Source organism: Electrona antarctica (genome assembly GCF_951216825.1).
Source record: "Electrona antarctica genome assembly, chromosome: 9".
Taxonomy (NCBI): domain Eukaryota; kingdom Metazoa; phylum Chordata; class Actinopteri; order Myctophiformes; family Myctophidae; genus Electrona; species Electrona antarctica.
Genome location: NC_136790.1, coordinates 47,036,390 through 47,058,768, shown reverse-complemented (window position 1 = coordinate 47,058,768; position 22,379 = coordinate 47,036,390). Strand labels below are relative to the sequence as shown.

At 43.2% G+C, this 22,379-nt stretch overlaps 1 protein-coding gene across 1 annotated transcript in view; it reads left to right on the top strand.

Moving 5' to 3' along the window:
- Nucleotides 1-22,379, top strand: part of LOC306929358 (cadherin-22-like) — a 122,787-nt gene that overhangs the window by 87,198 nt on the left and 13,210 nt on the right. The window contains exons 9-10 of the mRNA XM_079509859.1: nt 14,290-14,407; nt 20,728-20,877. Of these exons, the coding sequence (XP_079365985.1) occupies nt 14,290-14,407; nt 20,728-20,877 (268 nt within the window). The remainder of the gene's footprint in view (nt 1-14,289; nt 14,408-20,727; nt 20,878-22,379) is intronic.

Genomic DNA, 22,379 nt, shown 5'->3' with positions numbered 1-22,379 from the left:
AATTCCATTTTCTCCAGAAACTGGCTGTATCAAATATGAATGGACATCATTAACGATGCACAGCCACCCCCCTGACAGAAAGGCCGGGATGATCGGTTTATTTTTCAAACACAGTTATTATATGAAGCGACCTAAAATCCCCCTATGGGGATTTCAATGCAAATAAAAAAATACATGAACCTGTGTACTGGCGCCCTCTACTGAAAGTGACGTCAGAATTTGGTGCTCTATAGCTCCATGCCACAGCAGTGTAACCACAACAAAACAGCACTTAATTAGGCCAGAATTTTAAATAATGTTGTCTTTAAATTAAAGCTAGTGCTCTTTGCTCAGCAGCTTTTTAGCAACTTTGTAGTTACTTGCAAAACAAAACTGCCACAAACTCACTAACAAAGTTGAGTCTGAAAATCAGCAAGTCTAACAAACTAATGTACGCAATTAAGTTCCCACTGCATATTTGCTTCTTGATCTACTGTATTTCAACTGATCTGTCTCTGCAACAAATATTATCATTTCATGTAAAACAAATATATTGTTATTTGTAGAACAATGTTTTCTTCTGTGTCCTTTTGAACAGTGCAGAAACACAATTGCATCCACTCTGTTCTTAAAACAACTGTTGCTAGTGAACGCACAGTCTGCATGCCATGCTGTCTTCTGATTCAGATGTATTGAAGGGACAGCCCCTTGAGATGCAGCATCTCATTTTCAAGAGGGACCCATAAAACAAACTAAATAAAAATCATACAGTACACAAATACACAAAACATACAGTACAGAGATACAAATAGATATACAAATGCATACAACAAATAGCTTGCTCACCCTCTTCCACCTACCCTAGCCTAAGATTTAGACTCTCGTAGATTCGATTCGATTCTGACATCATCTCTCTACGAGAGTCTAAGCGACCTTGCCCCATGGCTTGTCGTCTGAAAATCTGTGCCTCAAAGTAAACTTGTACAAATGCAAAATTGAAGGTGCTTTCCCTGCTGCCCCACTTGTCCGGTAAGTGTACGGCAAGCAATTAGAACCATACGCCAATAGTTTTCAATAAAAAAGGTGTTTTGATCCACTCTGTCTCGGAATCTGGCATCCATCTTGGATTTTCCTCAATTGTGAATGTGCAACAGTGGTCAGTGTTGCGCAGCCAGTTGCACTCATTAGGGGAGACGAGAGAGATGGCGTCAGAATCAATAAATACATCTACGAGAGTCTAAATCTTAGGCTGCACCTACCACACCAACCACCACATCATCAGCTGTTACACAATGGAGAAAGAAGGGCACAGTGTAAATACATCAGTGTCATTACTGGGTACAGAGAGGTTGCCAGATTATGTCAGTGCAACAAGGTATATGAAAACAAGCCCAAACAAGAAACCAATTTCACCACTTGAGCCCTATACATCAGCTATTTTCAAAAAAGAATGGTGAAAGAAAGCCCAAATAACTATGAGTTTTCAAGCTACCGGTATTTTACAGGGAAAGCTAGAACAAAATTGCTTATAATGGGCATAAATGGCAACACTGCAAACCAGCACTTCAGGGTACTTTGCATGGGCAAAAATATGTTTTCATCGGCCGACTGAACAAGACTGTTTGGTGTGGAAGGGCCTATAGAGGGAAATTCTCGCTCTGATTGTCTGATTGTGTGGGGTGTCTAGCCAAACAGGTTATGTTAATTTTATACAGTAGTCCCTACTACAGAGGCTACAGAGAGATAGAGAGTGGGAGAGGGGGGGTTCCAGCCCCAGTACATTCAACTGCTCAAGCTGAAAGCAAAATTCCAAGCCCAAATTCAATTCTGTGACTGTAACTATCTAGTTCTGTTAACATAATCCTGAAAGTGTCATGGAACAATAATCAAACAAGACAAAACAAAACAAAACAAAGGAATGTGTCCATTATTATAACTTCAATGTTGTCGCCTTCTTAAAATAATGACCTAATTTCTTAATAATTTCACCAAAAACGTTTATAACAATGTATGTCTATTGATATATAACACTGTCAGTTACTCCACTACATTTATTTTACATGCATTGATTATTATATAAAAACATGCATTAACCACTTCCTCAGTCCTATATTCATTTTGACTATTTGAAAATAGCCGATATACAAGCTCACAATGTGTCTTAAAATGCATTTAAAAACTTGAAATAGGACATTCTACACAATGAGTACTTTCTAGTTATTTTTAGTACACTTTGACAGCATTTTGTACTTTTACTTTTACACAAGACAAATATATATCAGTGAAACTGAGACACCGTCTCTGTACTTTTTCTCTTTAAAGTTATTTGGTGAGTGCCGTCATTAATTAGTTTGGAATGGATATTGTGTTTTTAAAAGTATATTGGGTTTATTATGAAAGAACTTTTACTCTGGGAAGGTGAAATAAGACTCCTCCATTCATATATATATATATATACGCACGCACGCACGCACGCACGCACGCACGCACGCACACTCATTCATTCATTCATTCATTCATTCATTCATTCAATCAATCTCAGTGCTCACTAGTTTGAAAACGCCACCCTGTGGCTTAATAGCCACACTGCACATTACATAAATCTAGGGGTGTGGCTAAGAATCTGGGGGTTGGACTAGGGGAGTGGCTGAGAAGAGTAACCTAGAGGTACCGAGGAAAACCTAGAGGGTCTGATTTGATCTCCAGGCAAAAACAAAAAGAACCCCACTGTGCGTGTCAGATTAAAAGCATAGACAAGTTGAGTCTAGATGTGAATATAAGGTAGTCCTGAAGCTACTGAATGATGAGAAGTATCTAAGACAGGGGTGCCCAAAAGGTAGATCGCGATCTACCAGTAGATCACAAAGGCTGTGCAGGTAGATCGCATGACATGCCCCTAAAGAATATTTTTTTTAAATATTTTTTTTGCATCTGCCACTTGAATTACAATTATTTTTAACCCATGTCTAACCAATGCCTAGTCTAAACTAAGTATGCACCCCCTCAAACCCACAATGCACAATCTTATAGTTTCAAGAGTGTTGCTGTGCACAAACATCGGTAGCATTACAAATTAAATACAAAAAACGCTACCTATTCCATGACTATTTTCAGCAATGGTATTCGGTAGGTAGATCTTGTTGAGCTGGTCATTTTTATAGTAGCTCTCAAGGAAAAAAAGCGTGGGCACCTCTGATCTAAGAGATAGAGGGGGATTGTTCCAATCAAATGGGGCTTTGTAGCAGAAAGACCTCCATCCAACCACATTGGAGATTTGGGGGATTTTAAAGTGAGGATTTTGTAGATGTCTTAGTGGATATGATGAGGTAGACTGAGTCAAATACTGCTTCAAGTAAGAAGGGCACCTAAAGTAAATGCATTTATAAATTAAGAGAAACCAATGTAATTGCCGTCTTGATTTAGGCAGCAGCCAATTGAGTGAATTGTACATGAGGCAGTGATGAGTATCATATGGACATCTCATGCACCCACGCTGTGTCTATTCATGAAATATGTTTTCTCTGTCCCAAATCTGGAAATCTGTGTGTTTTGTAGGCCCTGTAGGTAACGCACGCACGCACGCACGCACGCACGCACGCACGCACGCACGCACGCACGCACGCACGCACACAGATCAGCCTTGAGTTTACTGGGCTAATGAGGATCTATCCATTGACTCCTCTCCTGTACTGTGTTATCAGCCTGTGTCGCAAGTGGAGTGTCAGCTCCGAGGCTCAGCTCTAGGTATTTCGGTGGAACCACAGAGAAAATTAGATTATCCTAAGCCTTTTAACTGTGTTGGGTTTGATCCCATTTGAGGGGCTGGCAACACTAGCGTACTGTTTGTGTTTAGAGGCAAAGCGCATCCAGTGGGAGATGGGAGAGGGCTGCCTGAGAAGTGAATAAAAGGCTCCGCTGCTCCGATGACAGAAGCTAAGCAGCTTTAGCTCGGAGACACAGTTCAAGCCAGGGGCGCGACACAGAGTGGCAAATAGCTTCACACCTTTTATTACACACTACCTCTTTAGGACTCATGCAGGTGGATCTTCAGACATGCCAGAGAGTCACGGAAAGAGGCATTTTCGGGTGTAGGGGGATGCCACGTAGAGCGGCCATCTGGGAACTGGAAGGTTCCCGTCTCCATTCCTATACTGCCATTATGGGCCAAGTGTCCTTGTGCAAGACAGTGAACCTAACTGTTCACAAGTTGGTGCCTTGCATGGTTGCCTCTACCGCCGTTTTTTGTAGTCGAGTCCATCAAGACCAAGTCTGAGGGGGGAGAGTCCGAGTCAAGACCGAGTGTGGGAGGGGCTCGAGCCTGAGTAGAGAACGAGTCGAGAACAAGACCAGATTGTCTTTCTTTTTTGTCATTTGAAAACACTGCGAGCTGGCTGGCACGTCAGCTACACTCCGTTAACAAGATGGCTGTCTATAAGCGCCAGACAGCTCTCTTATAATGTTAACGTGAATGGGTTCCTCATAATATGGGTATAATATTTCATTGCATTGTAGTAACTTGTCAGCCTCGATTGGACTAGGTGGGGGAAGAGTCGCGAGTCCCTTGGTCCGAGGCCGAGTCAAGATCAAATAAAATTATGTGTGAGACCGAGACGAGACCGAGTAAATGAAAATGTGGACTCCAGACCGGACTGTACCAGTACTACAATACGATGTTCACATTCTGTCCCTAGTTTGAGCATGTCAATTTATAAAATATAGCTTAAGTGGTTAGACAGTAAAATCATGTTTGACTCTCATGTTACTTCACATGCACCCTCATAATTTGTGAATGTTCTGATGTCCCACATCGTCTGTGTTTTGTTTCATTGATCTAACCTTACCTGACATGTGAATGTCTCTTGGACAGCTCTTTGCCCACCCTGTGGTATTTGTCTGACTGAATGCAGAGGGACAGCTACCATATAGTGCCGTGTGTGTGCGCAGGGAGGAAGCCAAATACAAAGTGTGCCCTGGGGGATACGGAGGCCTGTCAGTTCTGCCTAGCCGTCTCACGGCTGGCCGGGTGGGTCACCGTGACGGAACGTCTCATGCTTAGCCTCCTCACCCTCTTCCATCCTCCGCCTCCTCTTCTCAGAGAGCTAGTAGAAAGGGCCAATGCTAGGGACCTGGGACCACCTCCCCACCCACACACTGAAGAACTCATACACAGACAATATCCACAGGGAGAAGTGCAAGTAAGCAGCGTATCGATGCTGTCAGGCAGAAACCTCTTATCTCCATAAATATTCAAATGTCTGTTTTTGGTACAAAAGGTACCGTTCTAAAATAATATAAATGTATTGAACATGGTCATGGATGATTCTTCTGAGGAATTGAACCACACCAGGCCAGGCTGTGGACATGGACTTGAATGATGAACCAAACATACAGACAAACACACAGACCTACCAGCAGATGAACAAAGGCACTCCAACGCTATAGCCTTGAATACTTGTATTCAATTACAGCATTCAATGTTTAACTTACTTTACTTTGATGTCTTAATCCTAGAAACAGCTGCTTTGAGCGCCTCTCTTCCTTTCAAGTTCTGTTGCTGCAGCCGTCGTGTGAAAGTAATTCATTTCTTCTTCCGAGAAGATAGCGGCTGCCCTTGCTGTCCTCTCTGACCCATGGATGGCCTTTCCACAGATGGGATAGTTTTGGCGAAGTCTTCTGTGTCCATCTTTCCAATGATGCTAGAGATTTAAGGAGGTCAGACAAGGGAACCGCTTGCAATTTAATTAGGTGATTGTGCTTCAGAGAGCTTTTGCCACTCGATAAACTCCCACACATTGGCCTCTGTGGTTTGCTCAGGACCCTGAGACGATGCAAGGGCACCGTTGACCAAAACAGATCATGACTCGCCTCATCCTCTGATGCTCGTATTCCTTCAGAGAAAAACTGTTGATTTTTCTCTTCAACTGAAAACAAGAGGATTGTTCTCTCCTCTTTGCTGCCAGGGCTCTACCCATTAGCCAATTTTAATATAGGATAGGATGGTTATTGGTTATGTCTGATTCATGGAGATCCCACACACTGTCTTCACTTACTAAGTGAGGATAGTGTGTGGGATCTCCATTTTTCCTGTATCAGTGCATGGGGTGCATATCTTTGGTCCGACGTCCTAACAGTCCGACACACTACCCCTAACCCTAACCTAGCCCTATCCGTACGCAGAAGCCATGGGTGAGTCTTAACCGGCCACGTATGTGTCTTAACCGACCACATATGTCAGACTATTGGTACATCGGACTAACGTATGCCCCTCCAGTGCATGTACGCCATATTTGTCTCCACCAGGCCGAAGGCATGGGGAGAGAGTATGTTTTGCACTCCGTCCGTGTGTGTGTCCGTCCGTCCGTGTGTGTGTCCTTCCGTCCGTCTGTGTACAGCTAATCTCCGGCACCGTTAACCCGGTTGATGCCAAACTTTGCACACACACTCCCTGGATGCCAACGATGAACCTCTGCCCCGCATTTTCCAGAACGGCCTGTTATAGCGCCACCATGAGGCAGCTTTTCACATGTTTTACCTAAAACTGCACCGATCTGCGTGAAACGTTGCATGCACACTCCCTAGAGGCCAAGGACAAACCTTTGACCTGCATTTTCCGCATCTGCCTTTTATAGCGCCACCAGGAGGCCGACTTTTGTAAAACACATTTTTTTATATTACTCCTCCAGATTCTGTCCAAAAATCTCACAAATCGTTACACAGTATCTCTATGGTCATGTGCTCAAGTTGGATCTGTCCCATATTTCATATTCCATCCTAATTGGCTATAATTGGCTTTCACAGTTTGCAAGATTGCCCCGTTTTCAACAAAAGCCTCAAATCATGAACGCAGCATGCAATTTACATGAAATCTTTCACACATTTTCTTACTGGGCTGAGGAATATATCCCACCCTTTTCACATTGGCCTGTTATAGCGCCACCAACAGGTTCATTTTTGCAAATCACATCTTTGGAACAAAATGCCTCAAATCATCCAATTGCCATCAAAGGCAAACATGTTTATATTACTCCTAAACATTTTGCCAAACATCTCACACAGTCCTATCCTCCTGGTGGAGACCTGTGCCCAGAAGGGCACTTTTTCTAGTTTGTCATGTGTTTGTGCATCCACTCACCCACCATCCACCCATTAGCCAATTTTAATATAAGATGTTCATGCTAGAATAGGGACGCTAGGACACTATGGTTCATGGGGTTAAGCTAAAGAATGAAAACACAGGATGTAATTCAACTGGTGGAGAGTCTGGAGACCCAGTCAGCCATTTGCTGGTTGAGCATAAAGTACGATGCTTTCTCTGCTGCATGTATGGTGCCGAAACATGGACAATGAATAAGGAGTTTCGGGATCGTCTTGACGGAACATACACAAGACTCCTCATGCGTGTCCAGAACCTCTCATGGAAGGACCATCCCACTAAAGCTCAGATTTATGGAGGCACCCCCCCCCCCATCTCAGTTGTTGTGGCAGAAAGAAGACTCCGCTTTGCTGGACACTGCCACAGAGCAAAAGACCAGGTCATTTCGGATATTCTTCTGTGGAGACTACCCTGCCCATCAAGAGGAACAAGACCTCTCACATTTCCAGATGTTCTGAGTAGGGACACAGGACTGACTGTGAATGAACTTGGTGTGGCAATGAGCAACAGAGACCACTGGAAGCAGCTTGTGTCGCAGATCTCGAGGGCACTCGAAGGATGATGATCTCTGCTGCAGCGTGAACACATCGCTGTCGATTCACTGGTAATGTGTGCATGGAAAGAAGTTCAATTTGTGTCACAGATGGTTTGCGTCATTATGATTTTTGCCTCTGCTTTGTGCTTGTGTCTGTGTGTGGGCGTGCAGGAGCACAGGTGCCTGTGCATGAATGCACATATTGACCGATTCCATAACGGGTCTCATGGTCGCAGCTTACGTATTTCCTGTAGGCGGAGACGACACATCTGCGGTTTCCCGCAACCAAGCTTCTACTACAGTGAATGGAAAAGTGATGTTAGTCTGCCTCAAACGTTACTCTTTTACCTGCTTTTTACTAACACTAACATTACAAAGATGCCCAGAACATTGGGATGAACCTGTGTAGTTTATGGCTGCTCCAACAGTAGTGGCAACATAAAAAAAGAAATAAAGAAAACGGAATGTCAAAATATCTACCGCGTAAATAAATAAATAAATACACAAGCATTCAACCAAACACAGCACAACTCAGAACAGTTAACAGTCGCCCATTGTACAAGTTTTTACTCTTTCTAAGACCAAGCAAAACCATGCACACAAGTACAGTATTCCTCCCAAGCCACCCACTTCCCAACCCAAGTTTACACAAAGTATAAAGGAGTGGGTGAAAGGATTTTGTGCAAGTTTCTTGCGACTGCAATTAGCCTAGATAGTCCAAACTTCTCACGTTAGTAGTCTAGAATAAGGCATGTTCTAATGACATACACAGCAAGCTTTGGTCTCATGTACTGTAAGTCTGCATCCGAGTAGACTTGAGAAAGAGAGACCCTCCGCAAAATTCACCTACAAAAAAATGACTGAATCAGACTACTAATTCCTTTACACCCAAAATATGGGTGTAAACAGCTTAGTGAATCAGGCCCATTGTTCGGATGAATGCCAGACGACTCGCCCCTTTACCAACTTGCCCCCGCGAAAAGTGTTAATGTAGTTAACAGTTCATTTAGTATTTCCCTCCCTCCCTAAAATCTGAAATGATCTTGTATACAGATGTATTTGATTTGTGGCAGCGGTGGCAGAACAGATAGCGGAGCGGTCTTGATACCGGAAGGTCGCCAGTTCGAATCAGCGGTCCGACACGTTAAAATTACCACCGCTGAAGTGCCCTTGAACAAGGCATTGAACCACTACGATGAAATGTGTTCTATGAGCAGGGCCTGGCTGGAAACAAGTTCTTGAGCTTAGCCCAGATACCCTGGGTAAATATAGTAATCATTTCATTTTCATTTCATTGTATAGTAGTCGATCTCTCATATCATTGGCATCCGTCAGTCGGTTCTTCTGCTGTGTGTCTGAGTAGACCAATGCGGGATTTGCACTCCCTTCCGCACTTCACACAGGGAAAGACTGATGCTGGTCTGTCTGGTTGGTTTTGGGCCTTATTCTTTCGCCTCAGTCTCTTTGCCACGGACTGCTGGGCGAGCGTTTCTTCAAACCTGGAGAGACCGTCCTCGATGATCTGTCTCCAAGCTGTGCGATCGGATGCTGCAGCTTCCCAGGTATCCAGATCGATGTCCAAGGCCTTCAGGTCTCGCTTGCAAATGTCTTTGTAGCGCAGTTTTGGTCTGCCTACAGGACGTTTTCCGTTAACTAGTTCTACATAGAGGAGATCCTTGGGAATCCGTCCGACATCCATCCTCACCACATGACCGAGCCAGCGCATGCGTCTCTGTTTCAGAGTGCTGTACATGGTGGGGATTCCAGCACTCTCCAGGACGGTGTTGTTTGGCACTTTGTCTTGCCAGGTGATGCCCATAATGCGTCTAAGGCAGCGCATGTGAAAGGCATTGAGTTTACGCTCCTGGCGAGCGTGCAACGTCCAGGACTCACTGCCATACAGGAGGGTGCTCATGACACATGCTCTGTAGACCTGGATCTTAGTTTGCTGTGTCAGCTTGCTGTTGGTCCACACCCTGTTGGTCAGTCTGGACATGGTGGTAGCTGCCTTTCCAATGCGCTTGTTGAGCTCTTGGTCAATACAGAATTAAGTTAATTTAGGACCAAACAGTTAATTTAGTTTTATTAAACACATCTCTTCCATATGTAGCCCATGTTTTGTAATGGCATCATGATGCTATTATGCCCATGGATATTTACAGCTAGGTAGAGTAGTGGGGCGAGATGGAAAAGGGGCGACCATACCTGTTACCGTTCGGATAATCTTATTTCTTTCTAGCCGAAACATGAATGTGAGACCAATTTGTCTTGAAGGGATACATGAAAAAACAATGTAAACGACAGGGAAAACCTAGGAGAGTGTCCCAATATGACAGATAGAGGGAACAGGTGAAAATGGTAGGGATGGATGTAACGGACAGAAGGAATCGCTCCCCACTGACTGGTAAACAAGCTTTCAAAACGAAAAAAGTTTAAGAGGCAATGGCTGCTATACCTGGCCAGGAAAATGGTCTGCTGTATTCCCACAAACCATTATTGGATACTTTGAGCAATTCTCTATGCCAGGAATTACATCCACCCGAACAACCAGCTTTAATCATGCTGACAAGTGCACCCATGATGAATATGTCTGGGTGGTGTTGTGTGACTGTACAGATGCCAACATCATCTCAGAGCTCTCTCTCTCTCTCTGTGCGTGCGCGCACATTATTGTGTGAATTGTTGAAAACAGAGGCAAAATAGGCAAACAGCATGAGAGATTTGAATTTTAAAACAAGCGAACAAGAAATCTCATTAGTATTTGTGCTGACTTCCAAGGGTTAAATTAATTCCATGATGTCTCAAACGGAGCTCTACAGTAATGAGATGGGGGGGTACATGTAATTATACATGTAATTATACATTACATGTAATTATACACTACATGTATAATTACATATTACACATAATGCTTCCATAGTGAAAATCCGCAGACATACAGTATCTCATGGCCCACGTTTATTATTATAACGATTATTATACATCTGTGGGGGTGCAAACCGACTATTATTAAACCGACGATAATTTATATCTGTCTCATCTACAAGCTCACGGGCTGCAGATCGGCTATTTTCGGAGAAGAGATTATTATGTGCAAATATAAAATACTTACTTATGTAAGTGGTTATGTTGAAATAAACCATTTAGCACCAGTCCATTTAGCACACTTACAGGTCAAACAACACCATTCATTCACATACAATATACACATTAATAAATAACAATTAAGCAATTGATACCAGTGAGCTGGCGGTTATGAAAGGCTCGTCATAAACCTGCATCAGTTGTTTTGGAGGTGGAAAGCCTGGTGGCGTGAGGTTAGTTTGGAGGGGGCGAGGGGACTTTGGCGTCTCCGTCTCAGCAAATAGGCGGCATTCGCTGTACACACGGAGACAACAAAGTAGCGTCTCTGAAGTTTGCCACTCTGGGGCCCCTTTTCCACCAATTGGGAACCGGTTCAATTCAGAACCAGTTCTTAGTCCATGAGCCAGACCTCCGAAATTGGAACGTTAATTATGAATTGAGTGTGCAAAACTATACCTACTGTATATTAAATTGTTTAGGATTAATATACTGGTAGCTTTTCCATATTTATCACACATAAATAATCACACGTAATTTTCACCTACAGTAGGCCTATTCTATAATTAATAGTTATCACCATGAAACTTCCCCAGTTGATTACTTACACGAAGACAATGATTTATTGTATTTCACATTTTCTGAAATTGTAAATTTAAATATGCAAATTAGGCATTATGTATAGGAAAATATGCAGAAAATATGAAAAAGCTACTACTGTGGAAGGGTTATCATAATATGAATTTACTTATATTGATCCTATAAACAATTTAATATAGGTATATGTGTGCACACTATTCATAATTTACGTTCCAATTGACCTATAGCTAAGCCCCTCCCCAAACTGCTATGGTCCAATCACAGCTAAGCATAGCATGGGTTAGACAAACCTCTGAGTCTCCACCAATAGTTTTCCTATATGATAAAACACTGTTTTAAAAAAGAAATGCCACGCACATAGTTGACGGATTTGGGAGAGATTTTGAAGGTCTGGTTCCAAAAATGAACCACTATTTAATGTGTAAAATCCATGATATTGACATTGGAATGAATGAGCCCGGCTGAAAAGTGTCCAAGTGGGAGTGTCTAAGTGGGAGAGGCCGGGTATAGCTATAGGTCCATTGTGGCGGTCTGGCTCATAGACTAAAAACTGGTTCTGACTGAACCGGTTCCCAACCGGTGGAAAAGGGTTCTGGGAGCTGGTTTAAAAAAGAACCGATTAAGTCCCCTAAAACGCCGTCTCCGTGTGGCAGAAAGGGCAGATCGGCTAAATACTTGTGCGGATAACGCAGAATACGTCCTCATGTAGACAGCACCTTACATATCATCAATATTTGAATGATCAATCAATCGATTGTGTTCTGGCCACTGATATGCTATAGCTACAGTGTCTTCTCATCCTCTTTTTCCATACTACTGTTTCCACTACTAAGGAAACAGATTGCACAGTCGGGGTGTGAACGTCACCTACAGTATCAGCTTGTGCTCTGATGCTGCTAAAGGGCTGGTGGGATGAGAGGGTGGATGAATTCTCACCTCCGTTGAGGCGAGAGGCGTCTCTGGGGGACAGCTTGCCATTTGTTTGCCCAGCAGTTCCTCCTACAGGATCTTTTCCTTTGTGTCCGACTTCAAGCACAGGTCACTGTCGTTGCTTTAAATGCTAAATGCGTGAACCAGCTATGCATAACATTCACCCATTCACACACCAATGTCAGAGGCAACCATGCAAGGCACTGATCTGTTCACCGGGAGCAGTAAGGGGTTCGGTGTCTTGCACAAGGACTCTTTTTCATGAAGTCAGGATGAGCTGGGGAATAAAACGGGAACTGTCAGTTCCTAGACAGCTGCTGCCAACTTTTATGAAAGTGCTATGCAACTTTCATGGGAAGCGCAAGGGTAGCGCACTGGTAGCCAGTACAGTCAGATAGAGATGGTGCTTGAAGTGGAAAGTGTAACTTATTTTATCATTCATTTAATATATTTTCTTCACTAGAAGTCCTGGTGTTCGAGCCAAGTTCTTAAGGACCGTAACACTAGTGTAGTAGAGTTCAAATGGCTGCAAGTTGGTAGAGAGGAGGTGAGAGGTTAGAGAGAGAGTTAATGTTGGAATCTGCTGGTTAGGCCTCAAGTAATTTAGACTTAATTTGGAAATGGAATAGTCTTATCTGCCCACAACAGCTAGTAGTATATTATATACCCAGTGAATGTCTGCTGGAGGGTAAAAAGCAGAACTCAATATTGAAGCAGCATGTAAAGCCAAACACGTAATAGAGGTAGAATTCACAAAGGGAGGCTGAAAAAACAAACATCCCTTTGCAGAGTGAACGAGGACACAGTACATCAACCATGGAACATTGGTTTACATAACACTGTAGGCTATTTTATACGGTTAGCCAAGCCTAATTTATACTCTGTGCAATGTTGTCGCTTGCCGAAAGGAACTTTATTTTCAAGCCAAATTTTTCCAGGAAGCAACAACATTGTACAATGGACCATACATTAACCTTAACTTATTGTTCAAGTGTGACCATAGAATGAGTTATTAGGAGTACAAGCGTCAGAGCCATATACTATAGGCCACAGCCAAAAAACTCTTACTATACAAATCTGTAGACAACAAATATTAATATATCATACTGTAAGCTTTCAAGTTGATGTCTTTCTTTTTAATATATGATACTGTAAGCTTTCAAGTTGAGTCTTTCTATTTATAGTATTAATGTATGTTGCACTGTATATTATTATCAGTGTTTCCCCAAATGTTCCATTCCAATGACCACAAAATAGCCATAGTGTCCAGGTGTGTGAAACGGGTAAAAAATATATAATAATACTAATAATATAAATAGCCAAATAGCGTACTTGTGAATATACTGAATTCTCCTTGTCAAGTAGTAACATTGCGCAGAAAATTATAGATAATACATTATAATAAAAAAATCACACCCGTGTGAACTGAGTGGTGCAACTCCCTCCCTTCCACCCCCCCCCCCCTCTCTCTCTCTCTCTCTCATTAGCAGGCAACAGTGCAGCACTATGTCCCTCTCTCTGTTTTTGGCAGGACAGCGCCCCTACTGGTACTCATGAGTCACACATGAGTCACACACAGTCACAAACATAGGTTAACAACACGGACATTGCTGTTCCTTGGAGTGGTTGCACCACTCAAAAAGAATGCCTGTCTACAACTGGCCCCCAGTGGCAATCTGTGTCTTACTTTTTTTTCTTACATTTTTATCCCACAATTTTGCAACACATTTTTTCCACCCAGTGTCAATTATCAAATGTAATCCTGATTCCTGGCCACTACACTTCCTCTGCCAACCTGGGAGCGGACTGACCTCATGCTTCCTTCTATGCATGAGTAGTCCAAGCTGCTTCTTTTCACCTGACAGGGGAGAGTTTCCCGGCCGGATGTAGCACGTGGAAGGAACACATTATTCCGACCACCTTTCCCCTCCATCAGGCGCCAGGGGGAGGTAAACCTTTGTCTTACTGACACTTCTTCTCTTCTCTATGTGTTCCATCTCTCACTCTCCAGTTAATCCACACCATCAGCGTGGTGGACAAAGATGAACCCCAGTCTGGACATCGCTTCTATTTCACGCTGGCCCCCGAAGCCTCCAGCAATCGACACTTCACTCTCTGGGATGTCAAAGGTGAGAGGGCAAAGGTTACTGGCAGAGACGTGGAATGAGGTTGGACATGGTGAGTAGGGGAGCGATTCGCCACTGGCATGAAACCACGCTGTGGTGTTACAGCAACAGACCTATGCAGCTGTAAGAGCAGGCAGCAGTAAAATGTAAAATAAGAGAAACTGTACACAGTAGCCGACTACACTACATAATGATAAACACTGCTGTATTTCACTGACATTTCACCATAAGGTCATACTGACTGTAGAGCAATGCGTTAACATCAAGTTGCACTAACCATTTATCTCCCAGGGAACTACTGTACAAGACTAGAGTTCAAGTCAAAGGTCAAGTGAATACCTAAAGGGGAAACTATGGAGCCAAATAGCGTTTGTGAATACATTTTTCTTGTCAACAAGTAGTAACATGGCGGATATGGTTGCTGTACAGAACAATATTGGTTTACTAGAAATTTTACATAATCACAGGGAAGTATTTAGAGGCCACTAAAATTCTAAGTAACCATTTACCCAGCCCTGGTGGTTTTAGGTTTTAGGTTTATTTATTTAGCATGTAGTACAAAAAATAGACAATACATATCAAAAAACAAAAATACAATGCAAGGAAAGGAAGAAGCCAGCTGGCTTATTTGGAATCCTTTCCCAAAGCAGTACATTCCCAATAATTGCATACTCGGTACTCCACATAGTTAAAGACAAATATTTTAAATTACATTCAACTGCCCTTAACACTCTTTGGAGAGAAAACAATAATACATATTCAAGCAACGTGATTATCTGTAGATGTACTCCCTAAGAATTGTATATGAATCGTACTATACAATCATTAACGATTACATATATATAGGGTAAGTATTTTGTTTACTACAAATTCAATAAACTACTAGAAACAAATCGCTGCAAGCAGCGATAAGGCAGGACCAAGCAGGAAGGCAATAAGAATAATATGCACAAGAAACATGGAAGACTAAACTTGAGAAAAAGACCATGGAATTGTGACAGGGTCGTTTTTTTATAGTGGTGGGCAGGAAAGGGTTCTTGAAGACTCAAGAGCTCTACCGAGCTAACAAGCAAAATCAGTCAGTGTTTTTGTAGCAAGTTGCGCAAGGATAACTAATAAGGTGGGTATAAAGATTTATGAATTGACTGCGTATAAACCAGAAAATATACCAGATTCGGATGAGGAGCTCAATGAGTGAAAACCAATGAAATTAGTCTGAAACAGGGATTAAAGGTTAACTGAAAAATTATTATTAAACTTCAGAGAAAACAAACGGCTTAGAACATTCATGAAAAACAAACAAATGGGGCCCACTTTAAGTTGTTGACTTGAAAAGTCCCAGTTCAGTTCCTATTCAGTTCAGGGAAAGCAGTCTCCAGAGAACCAGATTACCACAATTGTGGGTGAAGGGGGGTTCAGAGTTCCGGGTCGGCTCGCCAGGTCTGGGTACCATCCGGTACCAGAACCATCCATGCAAGGGAATCCTTTCAGGACACAAAAAACCTGAACTGAAAGGCCAGGTGTCCAAATCAGTCTTTGTTTCAAAATCACTGTTGTACAACATAATCAAAATAATCTATCAATTCATGAGTAAAGAACCTGATTTGATCAGGATCAAGTTCTTTATACATGTTTCCCACTAAACAAATCAGTTTCTAGCATTGTTACGGCTCTTTAAACTTGGCTCAACCAAGGGTTAACATAAAAGGACACAAAGTCTGATCAAAAGTTTACAAAGATATTACACATTTATTTAAAATCCTGCATTGCAAAACAGGGACTGATGGACATCCAAAATAATACTTACAACAAAAAGGGAACACAACTGTTCAGTTTGGGTGTTTGGGAGACAATGAGCTGCTGGTCACAGCTCCTCTTATATAGCCTGCAACTAATCAAGAACAGCTGACACAGGGTGTGGCAGCCAGAACTCTCAGGTGATTGACAGGTGAGGCACTTTAGACCAGCAGAGGTCAGCAAAGCCACAGGCACTACAACACAACAAAGTAAAGACAAAATTTCACAAAACGGCAATTTTCACTCGCTCATAAAACCTTCATTTTTCACGTATTATACTTTCCCATGTCCGTATAGGTCCAAAGTTCACGTGTAGAAGTTTTCGTGCATTTTGATCAAAGATCCTGGGAGGAGATGCATTTTAATTGATTTTCATATAATTCAAAATGGCGGGTGATCTAGAGGTCAGAGGTCAAAAGTAAGAGCACTAGACTTGTTCGGCATGAGGAGACGCATATGTGTGTCGAGGTTTCATTGCTGACGGTCAAACGGTTCATGAGCTGTGCGTGGTCAAAGTTTGCATTTTCAATATAGCGCCACCCTTTGGCCAATGGTTGTGGGCTTCGCATCCTCACCGTTTGGCATGGCCCTCTACCATATCTCCAAATTTCGCGAAAACCGACTGCACGGTTCAGCCAGAACTGCTATTTTTGGCGGAAGAAAATAAACTACAAAAACAATAAAGGACCAAGTCCTTTCAGGACTGCTTGGTCCTTTAATTATAGCCTACTCCCTACTTTAATGGATTGTCAACAACTTTCATAATGGCCTCAAATGTCAACATGAATTAAACATGTTTTTCTGTTTTGTTTTATGTAACCCTAACCCGGGCCGTTTTTGATGCAACTGCATAATGTAAGGCTACAAAAGATCCCTCATACTGCTGCCACTTTATTTGGACATACACTTTGCCCGCCTCTGTGTACTGTTATTAAAAAACATTGTGCCTTTAGAGCCAAGTTGGATTCGATGTTTGCGGGTGCCTGCTTGGAGATGTGTACCCAAGTGAATGTGACGCACGGCTAAATCAAGATTGATGTGACACCGGGAAAATGTCAGGGGAGTGGACCTGCATGGCGAAGGAAATGTCACCATGCGGAGGCTGCTTTGGCTCCTCGCTTTCATGCATGCACGTGTATCTGCACAATGGTGCTGAAAGCCCAAGAGTGCATAGACAAAATGCTCACTCGCAAAGCAAACACCATACAGACACACGGACACACGGACAGGCACATGTGTACGCATGCACTCACGCGCACACATACACCCACATCACACACGCCCGCACAGTCGCGCACGCACAGTCGCACAGTCGCGCACGGCCACGCACGCACGCACGCACGCACGCATGCACGCAAAGTCTCCAGCTCTCTCACTCTCTCTCTGGCTATCTTTGTCTGTGTCCCTGTCTGTCTCTCTCTCTTGCTGTATCTCTCTCTCGCTGACTGTCTCCCTCTCTCTCTCTCTCTCTCTCTTTCTCTCTCTCTTGGAATGACACTCGTCACAACCACACTCCGATGGTCAGCTGGAAGTGAATTCACGTGTTGCTTTGTGTCACGTGTTGGAGGCACACGGATAGTGCCCTCATTCAGGGCCAACACTGTCAAAGCACAGCAAGTCAGCCACACACACACACACACACACACACACACACACACACACACACACACACACACACACACACACACACACACACACACACACACACACACACACACACACAGTCATTGGATGTACTGTCTCCATGCTACTTCCTCATCCCCATTATGACTATGATCTGTGGATCCAAGGAGTTAAGGGTCAGGGTTATGTTGTGCTTAGTGTATGGTTAGAGTTAAAGGAGAATTATACAACAGGTCCTTGTGAGGAAGCAATCTGATTGGTTGAAACAGCTTTCTAGCCATGCTTCAAACCACATTATTTCAACGCCTAATCAAAACAAATCATTCAGCCGTGCTTTTCTCTCAGAGCGCAGCAGACTCGGTGGCTAGGCTAGCTAGTTTCTGGGGACATTTGTGGTCGTAGTGACTAGATCTGTCATTGAAAAATTATAATTTTTCAGCGAGTTTTAAAGGTAACTGTTGTATAATTGCAATATTACACTCGAGGGGGTGTTTTAACATCATTAATGCACTTCTGCGTTGCTTTCAGAACTCGCTCTGTGGGCGAGATCCTGCAGCATCGCAGGCGAGCATTAAGTGGTAGAGTAGAGCATGTGATCTTATTATATCCACAACCAGTGGTAGAGTAGAGCATGTGATCTTATTATATCCACAACCAGTGGTAGAGTAGAGCATGTGATCTTATTATATCCACAACCAGTGGTAGAGTAGAGCATGTGATCTTATTATATCCACAACCAGTGGTAGAGTAGAGCATGTGGTCTTATTATATCCACAACCAGTGGTAGAGTAGAGCATGTGATCTTATTATATCCACAACCAGTGGTAGAGTAGAGCATGTGATCTTATTATATCCACAACCAGTGGTAGAGTAGAGCATGTGATCTAACAGTACGTTATAACAGCAGGCGACAGCCAGACGAATTCTCCGGAAGTGCATTATTTGTCAATGAGACCCGGCAACTACTGGCGATAGAGGCGATAGCAGGCGAACAGGAGATGGTCGAAAAATGGGCGGAGGAACGTCGGCCGAAAATATAAAAATAATTCATCTTTTGGGCGACGTCGCCCCCCCGGCGATAGTGGGCGATTGGGCGATAGCCAATGTAATTCAAGCGATGCTCGCCATTTGTCTCCCGCTGTTAAAACGTACTATTAGGCTCATTCTTCTTTTTACAGAAGCCCCTTTGGGACAAAACCCTGAGCAACGTCTTTGGTCATTATGATAGACAGATGTGTAGAAAAAAGGACATGTATTCGAGCAATCAAACAATTTAACCTAAGACCCATGCAGCGCGCACGGTCAGAGCTGTTGTCGTGTAACGTTTCACCTGTACCATCTGTTATTGGATATAATAACATCAGAGGACCGGTGAGCTGCAGCCGTGCCGCGCTCGGGAATCATTGGATTAGTTGATTTGACCCCCCAATCCAACCCAAGCAGGTGCCAAGCAGGGAGGCATTGCGGGTCCCATTTTTACAGTCTTTGGTATGACCCGGCCGGGGGTTGAACCCCAACCTCCCAGTCTCAGGGCGGACACTCTAACCACAAGGCCACTGTCTGGTTAGTACAAATATAGAATGAAAAAGGATGCTTTAAATGCAAGATTTAAAGGAGATATTTTCTTTTCCTTTTACATTGTAGATACGTTTAATCCAAAAATGTTTAAATAAAAACAAATGGTGTTGATTAATGCTATGTTTAGTGGAGTCGCTGGAAATAGTCAAGCCAAAATGCCTGAATCTGCCCTATAGTCCGTCTGAAGCCTCATTTATGCTTTGTCAAATGCCACGCGCTGTGAGCTTGCAGATCAGCTATTTTCAGCGAGCGACATCCTCGCACCATGGAGTGTCAATGAAGCGTAAGACAAGAGGGAGTCTCCTGAGGCAGATAGAGAGACTGATGGACGAGACCACTGTGTAAAAGTCAAAAGGACAATGTCATGGGAGTTGCACTCAGCACAAGTTCCTCTGCATAAACGGTAACATGAAGATTGTACACCACACGTGCCAGAGAAGTGCTTGTGGATGGCGAGAATGACAGTGATATATGTTCCGGGAGATGGATTGCTTTGTATCCCTTATCCGAGTATATCCACAGAAGCTGCTCTGACTATTATTTGTCAAATCCTCCTCCCGTATATGCTGTGATACATTTGTCTATGTCTCCTGTGAAGAGTGTGTATGCACACACACACTGCTGAAGTTTAACTGCAAACAGTGACGCTTACCCATTTTCTCTCTCGTCTTTTTTTATTTGACTGAAAAAGATTACCCGGTGAATGTTAACAGTACACCACGCAGCCAATTCACTTTGCTGTTGGAATGATTCAACCCTGAGTGTGCCAATGCCTAGGCTGTGCCAGCTCCCCCCAGATGGAGTGGTCCTTGAACTGCTTATATTGTTGGATTATCTCCGGGGTTTGTCATCCGCCGTTTTTGTTTATTCGAGTCGCCATGCAGTGGACTGAACAAAAACTCTTCCGCACCACTCGAGTACTACAATTGTTTTGTTTTGTTTGTATTACCACACAGCAGAAATAGAACATAATGGAATCCCACACACTGTCTTCACTTACTGTACAGCATTTTCAACATCTCGGTCGTTCAGACCTCAGCAAACACAACATCCTCTCATCCAATCAGGGACCCAATTATACAATACTATGAACTCATTTACTGTTAGAATTGATTCAGTCTGTAGTCCCTTCCCTTCCCTGCCGCGCAGCCAGATGTTTTACTCTGTGTACATGTACATGTATAATATAAAGGAGTCTCTATTAAAACAACAGACACATTCACAGTTCAGTGTGCAGTGTCACCAGACTTAGTTTGTGTTCCTCATTTGTTCCTCTCTCTCTCTCTCTCTCTCTCTCTCTCTCTCTCTCGCCCCCACCTTGCCAGACAACACGGCTGGTATCCGCACCCAGCGTTCAGGTTTCAACCGCCATGAGCAGAACGTCTACTTCCTGCCCATACTGGTGGTGGACACTGGGCCTCCCTCCCTCAGCTCCACAGGCACGCTGACCATTCGCATATGTGGCTGCGACCGCGGTGAGTTAACCGCCATTTATACTAAGTTACGTTCTTCTTCTGGGTGTCATGCACTAGAAATAGGAGGCGTCGCACTCCCGCCCCTGACGAGCGGCCCGGAAGAGAATTTCCCATTAATTTTTCCCATAGATGTTTCAGAAAGTATTTATTTAAAAGACCTGTAAGCCTCGGACAAAGCAAACTCGGATGGTGAAATAAAGGCCAGCATACAACACTTTTTGTATTGTTTTTCTTCTTTATAATTATTTGTTCGGCCCAATTTTTTTTGTTTATTGTCATGATTTGTCACCATCCGAGTTGGCTTTGTCCGAGGCTTATATACTTTCTGAAACGTCTATGGGAAAAATGTATTGGAAATTCTCTTCCGGGCCGCTCGTCGTCATGAAAGGGGGCGGGACTGCGACGCTCTATACAGTTGGATGCCACCGAGCTTGTCCCTTTCTGTTTAACTGTCCTTTTAGTTTCGCAAATGTCACAAAATCTTATCTAGAAGTTATGCATTGTCAGTTTATGGGTCGGCTAATTTTGGCCCTCCCTTACTGCATCGAGTTTGCTCTCGAGTGACGTGGAGATCCATGGTGGATGCCCTATGCTCCCACGGGGGCAAAGAGGACTAAAGGCCTATTCATAGTCTGGTTTTTCGGTGGTGAGCTGACCACCGGAGTTGAAATAACGTTGAGCGGTGGTGAGTAAAAACAGAGAGAAGGGCTGGGGCGGTGGTTTGCTCTTCACCGCGGCTCGTGACGTCATGTTGTAGTTCGGTGGTGACCTCACCACCGAAAATCCAGACTATGTATGAGCCTTAAGTCAAGTCAGATAAGTCTTACTGCATCTCTTACATGTGAACAAATGACACTCAAATGACAGTAAAACATTGGTTTACACTAGGCCTACAGCAATAAGTAATTTAAAGTGCTTACCTGTGGTGTGTAATTGCAACTATCCTAATATTATAATTACTGAATGCTTTACAGCATAATCCATTGGTGATCGAGATTCTACTATACCTGCACAGCAGGGATTTTTTTATGTATTTTCTTTCCTGAATACGATGATGTTCTCGTTCTGTGTCCAGTGATGTTTTACACACAACAAACAAACAAAACGAAAAAATCTGACAAAAATCTGATTTTGGAGTTTACATGCTGAAACTAAAAACATTGCACTCAGTTGAGTGCATACATCCTCTAACTAACCCTATATTGTCAGATATGTCTGATTATGTCATTTCGACCTTGTTCTTGAGTATCTCAAGCCTATACCTGCCTACTGGTAACCCCACTAAATGCCATGACGATCTCCCCATCTGTCCTAAATGTTTACCTTGCCTTTGATTGTGATCTTTACGTTTGACCTTTTCAATCCAAAAGTTAATTATTTTCCTGGAGCACTATAAGTTTCATGACAGTTCCATTGCCAATTGGCATAATGGTGTGAGTAATGAACTGTACAACTGTAATAGCTGTGTCTCTAGCTTGCTTACTGTGATTAAGACCTGACCT